Consider the following 10,602-nt stretch of genomic DNA (forward strand, 5'->3'; position numbering starts at 1 on the left):
CAAACTCACCTGATAAGTGTAGAGGAGGTGGTCAGGGAAAAAATCATGCCATTTCAAATGAACAGTCTTTAATTCACAATGATATTATTATACACAAGACTGACCTCAATAGTACTGGAGTGAGTGTTACTTAGCGACAGAACACAGCCCATTCAACTATGCAATACTTTGCATGAGGCAAAACAGGACGTGTCGTCACAATATGTGCAAAGACCAACGTCAACTGGAGAAGGATCTCTCTCTCTGCACTAGTACATTTGGGAACTTTGGATTAAGTTTGGGAAGTCCAACATTGCATTTATCTAAAGGATTTCTACAGGGTTGAATTTGAGAGGGAACAATTCCTGCTCTGTCCCATACATCCATGATATATTATGCTGCACTGGAGACTTTCCATGTAAGTGGTTGAAGCATTTGTATATACCGGTACACAGACTTGAACATTGTATAACGTACATAGATTAAATTGACAAATGAAATATAGTAGGCATCACTCATACACAGTAGCAGCCATATTTGTACAAGAAATAGTGTGAATTGATGAATTCATTTTAAATTTTAGCAGGTTTGTAAGTGATTTGAGTTGTTTGACAATAAAGAAAGCTTGCAGCACAATACCCATATGTAATCTAGATACTCACAAATAACAACTAAAAAACACTTAATATAAGGCAAACAAATTATTTAGAGTTAAGTGTGTTAGTTTACATCCGTGAAAGTGTTTTTATTTTTATCATAATTTACTGGTTACTAGTGTAGATGCAGAACTGTTTTGAGTGTTAGGTTTTTAGAGTTATTGTTGAATCCAGCAACAACTTACTTGGTCCATGATTTTAGACATTTTTGTTGACATTGAAGGTTAAAATTCTCATATACCAGGAAGACACCAGCTACCTTGACAGGAAAAAGCATACATGCAGAACTCCATAGAGACAGTGGAAAGTGCCATAGGTAGTTACACAAGGACAAGTCAATGAAAAGCACTCTCGAGGTTAAGGTCGGCATCAGACTGAGGGGAACTTAATGCACGTGACATCGCCGCCCTACAGGCTGGGAGGAGTACACGCGGTTGGCGTTGACGCTAGCGTGCGGGGGCGCCCTGCGGGGCCTGCTCAGCGAGGAACTCGTCCAGCACGCGGATGATGCTGCAGGCCTCGGGGAAGCCGGCGTGCTCGGCTCGGGCGTTCTGCAGCAGCACGTCCCCGTTACCACAGCCCTGCAGGAACAAGCAGCAGCGGAACAGAGCGTAGTGACTCATCTCAGCCTGCCGGATGAACCGCTTCAGACTGTTCATGTCCTGGATGGCCTGGAGGTGGGATCGGGGGGCAGAGAATGGTGGGTTAAAGACGATGGAGATGACAGGTGCCAATAGGACTGAGACCCTGTTTAGGACCCTGTAGAAGGATCTGTGGGAAGTATGTGACGGTGCTTATCTAGCGTGCATCTCTCTGCCCACCTTGAGTTTGAAGTTCTCCAGGATCTGTCGGAGGAGGAAGGGGTTACAGCGCTCTGCTGCGTTCAGGAAAGCCTGGATCCATTCATCACAGAAGCGGTTACTGACTGTGGGAGGAAGAGAGGACGGAGACCGCTTTTGCAGGGAGGCGTTTAAGTCACACTACACACCTGTGTTGGGCCATGTGTGTGTGTGTGTGTGTGTGTGTGTGTGTGTGTGTGTCTCAGAGAGGCAGCACTACCCAAAATTACATTGTGTCCTTGGGCAAGGCACTTAATTTGCAAGGCAAACCCTAATTGCCTCGGGGGGGAATGACCCTGTACTTACTGTAAGTCGCTCTGGATAAGAGCGTCTGATAAAAGACTCAATGTAAATGTAACCAGACGGTCCCACCCACCGGTGTTGGAGAGTGTGGGGGGGCTGGTGGAGCAGTCTATGGTCAGGTCGGTGGGTGGGTCCTCTGAGATGGCTTTACACAGGGAGGCCGTGGTGGTGTCTTCCTGGACTAAACCCTGAAGACTGGCGGCCTTGATGAACCTGACAACACGACACAGCAAAGGGTTGCAGGCGTCAGCGCTGTTATGACAAGGTGTTTACACTTGTGAGTGTAATTAGACGTAGGGTGTTGGAGTTTAGTACACATGTATTTTGAGTGTATAGTGTATAGTGTCAAGAGTCGTGTTGGGGTATACTATAACAGAGTTAGAGTACAGTAACTGCTTTAGAGTTTAGAGTACTGTAACTCACCTGGCCACATCAGCTTTGGTCCTGTCATCTGTGTTAATGACGTCCACAGGTGTGTGACTCAGAGCCTGTAATAAACAGCATAGTGCAGTGAACAATGTCAAACCTGGCACTGCTGTATACAGTTGTAAAGTGTCACCTCAGCCTTGACATGGACCATTTCCTCATGCCTTTCCACTCATGACCACTGTGTAAACACACCAACAACAGGTTTGGTAGGAGGTGAAGTGATCCGTGTTGAATCTGGGTGAACCCTTTGCATTGTGACAGATGGAAACAATCCAGTAGATGTTTTGAGATGCGATCATGTGATTGTCCACTATTGTTTTCACTTCCTTGTTCACATTTGTTTTGGCAACACATACTGTAGTACGTTGTGTTGAATCAACGGCAAGTGTATGGAAAGAAATGCATGGTGACCAGAGGGCTCCAAGAGTAGTGGAGCAGTACTCCAATGACTCATCTTGGGTTATCTTACGGTCGCTTACATAAGCTGCGACAAGGGTTTAATGGTGACTCACGGCGTGTAACAGGAAGCTGATGCTTCCTTGGACCAGCTGAACCACTCTGTGCATGTGCATGACGGACTCCTCGTACCACCTGCTCAGGTAAGGCCGCACTTCTGTCTCCAGATTCTGCAGAGAGGAGGTGGGAAGATGAGTGACCCAACACAACCAAAAAACAGATAGAGCAGTGGCACAGTGTTGCTGTTTACTGTACCTCTGGTGTCTGTAGGCTGCTCTGTAGGCCTTGCACGTATTTGTCCAGCTCCAGTCTGAATGTATGAGCCATTAAGGGAAGCATTGAATCTGACCATTGATTCCACGGTTGTATTTCGGTCTTCATTCAAACGTATTGAATCCACAGAACCACCAATGTCTACGAGCCTGTGAAGGATATAGGTTGAGGCCTTTCTCCGACCCTCCCATGAGACACACGACATAGCCGTTTCCGTCAGCGTCAGGCTGTTCAGGGGACCTCTCTTGCTCCAGGAGGCAGCAGTAGCAGCCCACAGCCTGCTCCGGAACGCTGGGGAGGGGCACCACGTCATGTCATTAGAGGAACATCCACGGCTTCAATATCCCTACATGTGGATCATATGCACTGTAAAATGAATATAGGGACTGATTTGGAATGCGGCCCCAAGTAGGACATCACCTGAGCTCCACTGTGTGTGTGGAGGGGGGGGGGGAGGGGGGTATTACCTGAGCTCCACAGTGGCGATGTTGCCCATGCCCCCCAGCAGGGCTCCTTTGCTCAGCCTCCGCGAGATGTAGCATCGCAGCTCAGGCTCCGCCTCCGACGGCAAGCTGCTATCTACTAGTGTCAGACTGTGGGAGGGGCAAGACTTAGTCACTATGAGTTAGCGGGCTGCCATGGCCAATGAGGTGGAGATGAAAGGCAGCCGATGGTAAAAAGCCACATCCACACCATGGCTAGATACAGAGAGAGCAAGTCTCCCAGTTCCATTTCTGAGTCGCAGAGTGTACTGTTCTTATTATAAACTCCAAAAGAAGTAAGTAGGTAGACTTTGTGACTCAGTACAGCCATTACACCAAAAGCAGACAAGACATAGCTCTGTCGTTGATTGGATTCCAGCAGCCCGATGGATACACCAAAGCACGACACTGAAAGCCACAAAAGTACGATTACTACAGCGACGAGAGTGGGACCTTTGGTTACCTAAAGTCCTCCTGACTGGTAGTGGACTCTGTTCTTCTCTGGCTCCAAGCCACATTGTCTCCAGTTGCCTCAGATCTAGACAATCCATAGTTAACCCACGACTTAGTGGACATTGGAAAACAAATGGCCTGTACTGTGTGCAGGTCAGAGGTTGTGTCACATTGTACGACGTTGTAAACGCATGTTTGTGTCTTGAAAGACTACCCAACTTGAACTATTGGCATTATTTGAACATGCAAGCCAAATAAAACAGACAATGTATTACAATATTCTCATTTGTACTACTGTTGCACATCCGTCTTTTCATTGATTGGAGTTATAAAAAACGTTTCAATAGGGAGTCTACGAAGACATGTACACACATTACGTTTAGCGTAGACGCTTAGCTCGGAATAAGACGTGTGCATGCATAACCTTTGCATATATTGGACCAAAATCAACTAGGCTGCACAGATGAAATATGCAAACATAACCTAACGAAAGATAACTCGATGTAACTTGATAACAAATTCGCCTAGCAATCCTAGTTTGCTGGGCATCTAATTACCTGGTGCCTTGGTAAAGGTAAATGGTGTAGTAACAGTTCAGTTGTTTTTGATTATATCCTGTTATTTCTTCATTGTCAAAATCATCCTTTTCGTCCACGTCAATTGAATCCTGAAAGGAGGAGGTCTGAGAGGTAAACATTATTCTTTGACACGTAACGCTAGCTTCAAGAAATATAGTGGAATGTCGTTTGATATTTGTAGGACGCAGGTTTAGACCGGAAAAAATAACACACACATAATGATTGTGGGTAGACTACGAAGAGGTGTTGCAGTGTATTACACTCTTATCCACTCTTCAGTAGATCAGTGATCGTAGTCGGCCATGCGCACTGACTTTCAATCTGTCCGTCCCTTTTCATGATCCGTAATTTGATTGCTACGTACTCTTAAAGGTTCCGGACCTATGCAAATATTTGTTATTCTTTAATAATTAAGCATATGGTGATGCTACGTTTTTCAGTGTAGTCACTGAATGTGTATGTATTGTTTTCAACGACACATTGAAAATAGATCAATACAAATATATTTGTCTTAACAGCAATAATGCCCCGATGCCTTGTGGGATGTTGTAGGACTGGTGTACTGTACTGTACGCCATCTTCTGTCCTGTAATCAGCTGTTGTTCTTGTTGTTAGTACAGCAGCTAACCCCCTGCTTGTCACCTGTAATATAGGATAAACATGGGACGAAAAAAGAAAAAGCAGATGAAGCCGTGGTGCTGGTATCCTTTACCTTTATTCATAATTTATATGTCTCGCGTATATTAATTTAAGTCGTCGGAATATCCTTCCATAATATCGTCGGATCGACACATGACAGATGAGTAGCACTTGTTAGCTAGTTAGCTACTCTAGCTGGAAAAGGGACGGTAATTGATTCATACTGTAAATGCACTATACTGTAGGTCTGTTGTTTAACAGCAAAATTGTGTGGTTGAGTAGATCAGCTATCTAACAATATAACGGACACAGTCAGCATCCCAGCCCCATGTGTGACTCATTCAATGTTTTGGAAGTTGCACGGATGAGACAGTCCGACACGTCTGAACTAACTTGTATGGAACTAGTACAATACATTGATTTCAACCGTTGTTTTAACTACTGTTAACTATTAACTATACTGATACAGTATCTTATTATTTCCTGAACTATGAATAACAGGTATTGTAACAGAGATTTCGATGATGAAAAGATTCTCATCCAACACCAGAAGGCCAAACACTTCAAGTGTCACATATGTCACAAGAAACTCTATACTGGACCAGGGTTAGCCATTCACTGTATGCAGGTCAGAATGTCAAATGTTGTTATCTAAACCTATCCCAAGCTCCTCTTTAAAATTCAAGTTGTTGCATGTGATGAATAAAAATGCATGCAGTATGTACAGTAGGATGTCATTGAGTTTATAACGTCTGTTTTTGATGTTGACCCTGATGTAGGTACACAAAGAAACAATTGATGGAGTCCCCAATGCCATACCTGGAAGGACAGACATTGAGCTGGAGATCTACGGCATGGAGGGTATCCCAGAAAAAGACATGGAGGAGAGAAGGAGAGTCCTTGAACAGAAAACCCAAGGTATAAAAAAAACAAAAACACAAACAGCAATCGCCATGACAAGGATTATCTAACACTTACATGCTTCCATTCTCATCTCATTCAGATCTGTTGACGTGTGTAGCGTGTGAGTGTGTGACTAAACGCGTGTGCTGTGTGTTTCGCACAGAGAGTCAGAAGAAGAAGCAGAATCAGGACGACTCTGATGAGTATGAGGAGGATGAAGAGCCTGGCCCCTCCTTCCAGCAGCCAGCCGCCCAGCCCCAGACAGGATACATCCCACCAGCGACCCAGCCTGGCATGCCCCCGGTCCACACTGCTGCAGGGATGCCCCCTGGCAGCTACTCAGGTAGCCCATCACCTAGAGGTAGACACAGGTTGCTGGTGAATGAGAAGCATTGACTTACCATTGGGCTCACTTACACTTAAACAATGATTTGTACATCTATATATTTTGAATTGTGATTATCACAGATAATATTCCTTTTCATCTCATTTTTTTTTGTCTTAGGAATGCCCCCAATGATGCCAGGTGTGCCACCGATGATGCCAGGGATGCCCCCTGTTATGCCAGGCATGCCACCAGGGTGAGTGTTTATTGAGTCCAGTTGATACTAAATCTTTGGCAAGTCATTTTGATATCAGTTCTCTCAACAGTAAGTCAATTAATTTCTCCTCTCTGGTCTTCAGGATGATGCCAATGGGTAGAATGATGCCTCCGGGTCCAGGAATGCCCCCAATGATGCCAGGCATGCCACCAGGTACCACACACACATACACACATACACGCACACACACACACATTCAACCTCCTATCATCATTCCACCTAAGATAAAGTGAGAAAGTGTACGTATAGCGAGTGAAATCTAACCCTAACCCTGCATGTTCGTCTAGGCATGCCACCTCCGGTGGGGCACCGCCCAGGAATGCCCCACATGCCCCAGGGCCCCCCCACCACAGGCCCCGGAATGCCGAACAGACCTGCCATGCCAGCTGCCTCTGCCCCCCTCGCCCAGCCTGCCGTCACCAAACCCCTGTTCCCCAGCGCAGGACAGGTAAGGAATAATGCTGTGGTGTTGGGTTGACACACCTCTGTAGGCACACTGACATGTTGATGCGCAAAAACAGAGTGGTATACACTGCTCGTGCTCTCATCGTAGAGAGTGCCGTGCCATGCATGTCTTTGACATCGGCGTGGACTAAATATCGAGAGTTAAGTCTTGACCTTCTTCCCCCCCCCCCCCAGCTCTTTCTCAGTAATATTTCTGCTCTATGCTCTTGTCCCCCTGTGCTACAGATGGGGACACACGTTCCGAGCACAGCAAGTACAAGCACAGGCCTGTCGAGTGCAGACTCTCAGTCTGCCTCCTCCAAAGCTCCATTCCCTAGCTCTGCGCAAGTACGCGGCTCACTGCCCGCCGCCCCGCCTGCCTGGCACGCTTTGTGAATCTAGCGCTTCACGAAATACACTGAGGGCATGCTACAAGACAGCAACCAAAAACACATCTTCCTTTTGCGCCTAAAGATGTAGATGGCTTGTTCATTTTTTAATGCCGTGAAGCAACTTTCCCTTATGAGAGTGGGATGCTTTCGACTGTCAGCTCCAATAAAAACATTTATTTTGAATGAGTCGTCAGTCAGTGACAATGCAGCCTCCCCCCCCCCCATTACAAATCTGCATAATTTTCATATCACTGGACTCATCTTGTTTTCATCCGCAATCAGTGTAAACATGCCGATGTGTACAGTAGAAGAATATTTGACGGTTGTTTTCAGGAGCTGGCACAAGTGTGGAAAACACAGCATGTTGTATGAATTTGAATCCTGTTCTCTTTCCTGCCATAGCTCATTTGCATCCCTCCCTCCCTCACTCTCTCTCCCTCTGTTTCCAGAGTCAGCAGGCCGTTCCAGGGTCTGAATTCAAGCTCCACAGTGGCCCCACCACCCCCTCTGAGCCCTCCAAGCCCACTTTCCCAGCCTATACTCAGGCCTCTGCCACGGTGGGCAGCCCCAGCCCTGGAGGCATCGTCTCCAAACCCCCCTCTACAGTGACCAGTAAGCCTGCCATCCTCACCACCAGCAGTGCCACCAGTAAGTTGATCCACCCCGATGAGGATATCTCACTGGTAAGTGGCCCATCAGAACCGTGACTTCATTTCACATAGATTAGCAGCAACTAAGCAAACACAAGCCAATCATTTTTTGATTATTGTTACCACGGCCATTTTGTTGTATTATTGTTGTGCAGATCTTACGTATTGAATGAGATGTTGAACATTGGATGTTTTCGTGTGTATTCAGGGTCTTACTTTCCTGTCTTCCTTCTCTTTCCGTCTGGTAGGAAGAGTTGAGAGCCCAGCTGCCACGGTACCAGCGTAACATCCCCCAGCCAGGCCACGTCCCGGTAGCCTCCCCCCTGGAGGACCCATGATGATCCCCCAACAGCCGGGCATGAGACACCACATGCATGGTATGCTCCAGCTGCTGCTGGTCGATGGTGGTGCTACTGTACATTCTCACATCCTTGTATTAATAGGAGTGAATACGGTGTTCAATTCTTCTGGCCAAATTAGACATTATGGCAGTGTGCTTTGGGAGTCTTGAGATTTTGAAATGGTCTTGACAGTGATAGCAACACTGGTCCGAGTTTGAACCAACCAACCAACCAACCGTCTATCTCCCTCCAGGCCAGTACGGAGGCCCACCCCAGGGAATGCCAGGTTACATGCCAGGAGGCATGCCCCCGTATGGACAGGGCCCCCCCATGGTGCCCCCTTACCCAGGAGCCCCCCTACGGCCCCCAATGGGCATGAGGCCCCCCGTCATGTCCCCTGGAGGCCGCTTCTGAGGCCCACTCAACACACCGCTCTAGGTTTGGACATTCAACCCTTTTCTCATGTCCCCTTCTGCTTCTAGCCAAAACCAGTAATGGTAAACACACATTGTACCTGGTCTATGAAGAAGAGACACACGCAGACAGAACAACAAAAAAACACATTGCATGGGACTTTATTATTTAAACGAAGTTAACCTGCTTAGACTATGAACTGTTGCAAATCACTCTTCTGTGGCTTTTTCTTCTCATGTTCCATTTAGGTGTGTAGAAGTATAGTAGATATGGTTCGTATTATATTGAAGGCCCTGGAGTTACATGAGCAGTACCCATCTATATCAAGGCAAGTTTACGTAAACACATGACACTGTTTGCATTAGAATCAGTGAGGCCTTCACAGCACACATAGGTGCTGTTGGACTTTGCGTCCCCAACATTGCTTGGTGAGGGCTTCAGATGGCGTTCTATTCATTCACTGTGTTCATGTAGGCTATGTTTTCTCCCTGACCTCCATCTTGAATGCTACTTTAACCCTACATATAAAGTAACCCTATAGGCTCATGTGAACGGGTTCATGTAATGTTATGAAATTGTATTGGAATAAAATGTGCAGAAACCTTATGACTCTTCATTTGTGACCGGAGAAAGGTTTGTACCCACCAGGTTTGTACTCTGATAGTGGACATCAGTCAATGTTGAATCATTTGATGTATTATGAACGGTCTTCATACCTTCTCAACTAAACTGAAGTCATGCATCTGTGTAAAACATTGACCCTGTTTCTGCTGATGATCTTTGAATGATAATCTATTATAGCATTTCAGTCAGTGCAACATCAGTCATGCACTCCCCAGAACAATCTTGGCTTTTTCCAACGGACTGTTAAGCGCTCAGAGGACATGATCGTGTATTGTAATGAGTGCTTATGGGTGGCACTGGCTGTCCTGCTAAACCAAGGATTTCTCTTCTCCCTGTAGCAATGCCCTGGGTGGGGCCCTGCCTCAGTGTAGCCCTGGTTCAGCCTGAGGCAAGTCTCACTGTTTTCTGTCTTCTCATTTACACCAGGGGCCCTCACAGCTTACTGGCTGTTGGATCTCCATGTCCCCAAACTTGCAGCAAGTTTGGTGAAGGCCCTTGTTCTGTTCAGTGAGGCAACACACACTGCTCAGGCACAGCAGACTGGCAGAAATTTGAATAATAATTAATACTTGTAATTTACTATTGAACCAGTAGATTTGGCTCTAAACAATGATTTATGTTAGATCTTCTAGTAGCTCTTACTAATGAAGACTACTGACCAATGGCTGCCAGACCGTGAAACAACTTGGTTTTGCACCAATTAATCCTGTTTGTTCCATCAGCTATCTTCAGTCCTCAGTTTCTTCATTTGGTTTTAACTGCTAGTGAAGGAGAATCCCCTCCAGTTACAGGTTAGTTAAAGCTGTAAGTACCAGACACAGTGTTTCCTTAGATGCGTGTGTGTGTGTGTGTGGGGGGGGGGGGGAGTGCATTTGTGCAGGAGAGACAACATTCAGGTGACATTCATCAGAATGTTGACCTTTTTCAGCTAACTATATTCGTGTGATGTGGACTGGTACAGTGCCTTTGGAAACCCTTCTCTGCCCCTTCACTTTCCACATTTTATTGTGTTACAACTTTCTTGACTTTACACAACACAATGACAAATTGACCACGTTTGAATTTTTTTTTGCTCATTTATTTAAAACATTTGTAATTGTTCATTTACAGAAGTGTTCAGACCCATTGCAATGGCTCTATTTCTT

General features: G+C 46.0%; 2 protein-coding genes across 3 annotated transcripts; one reads left to right on the forward strand and one right to left on the reverse strand.

The window, feature by feature from the left end:
- Positions 1 to 51: 51 nt before the first annotated feature.
- c17h17orf75 (chromosome 17 C17orf75 homolog) lies at positions 52 to 4,657 on the reverse strand. 2 transcript variants are annotated; one of them, XM_084677079.1, is made up of 10 exons: positions 4,428 to 4,657; positions 3,881 to 3,955; positions 3,403 to 3,528; positions 3,096 to 3,226; positions 2,918 to 2,976; positions 2,719 to 2,832; positions 2,201 to 2,265; positions 1,851 to 1,990; positions 1,457 to 1,560; positions 52 to 1,306 (listed from the first exon to the last, which is right to left on the reverse strand). In XM_084677079.1, the coding sequence occupies exons 1-10, from the start codon at positions 4,565 to 4,567 to the stop codon at positions 1,082 to 1,084; spliced, it is 1,179 nt and encodes a 392-aa protein (XP_084533205.1). In that variant the 5' UTR covers positions 4,568 to 4,657; the 3' UTR covers positions 52 to 1,081. The 2 variants fall into 2 exon arrangements, with proteins under 2 accessions (XP_084533205.1, XP_084533206.1); XM_084677080.1 differs by lacking the exon at positions 3,881 to 3,955.
- Positions 4,658 to 4,724: 67 nt separating this feature from the next.
- Positions 4,725 to 9,806, forward strand: znf207a (zinc finger protein 207, a). Its single transcript, XM_084677078.1, is given in 12 exon segments — positions 4,725 to 5,149; positions 5,589 to 5,715; positions 5,867 to 6,005; positions 6,154 to 6,333; positions 6,496 to 6,571; positions 6,675 to 6,745; positions 6,880 to 7,040; positions 7,283 to 7,384; positions 7,878 to 8,111; positions 8,327 to 8,393; positions 8,396 to 8,455; positions 8,673 to 9,806. Coding segments are annotated over 12 exon segments (1,419 nt in total). The 5' UTR covers positions 4,725 to 5,108; the 3' UTR covers positions 8,834 to 9,806.
- The last annotated feature ends 796 nt before the right edge of the window (positions 9,807 to 10,602 follow it).

This window comes from Hypomesus nipponensis, chromosome 17, assembly GCF_054491055.1.
Source record: "Hypomesus nipponensis isolate SF chromosome 17, ASM5449105v1, whole genome shotgun sequence".
Lineage (NCBI taxonomy): Eukaryota > Metazoa > Chordata > Actinopteri > Osmeriformes > Osmeridae > Hypomesus > Hypomesus nipponensis.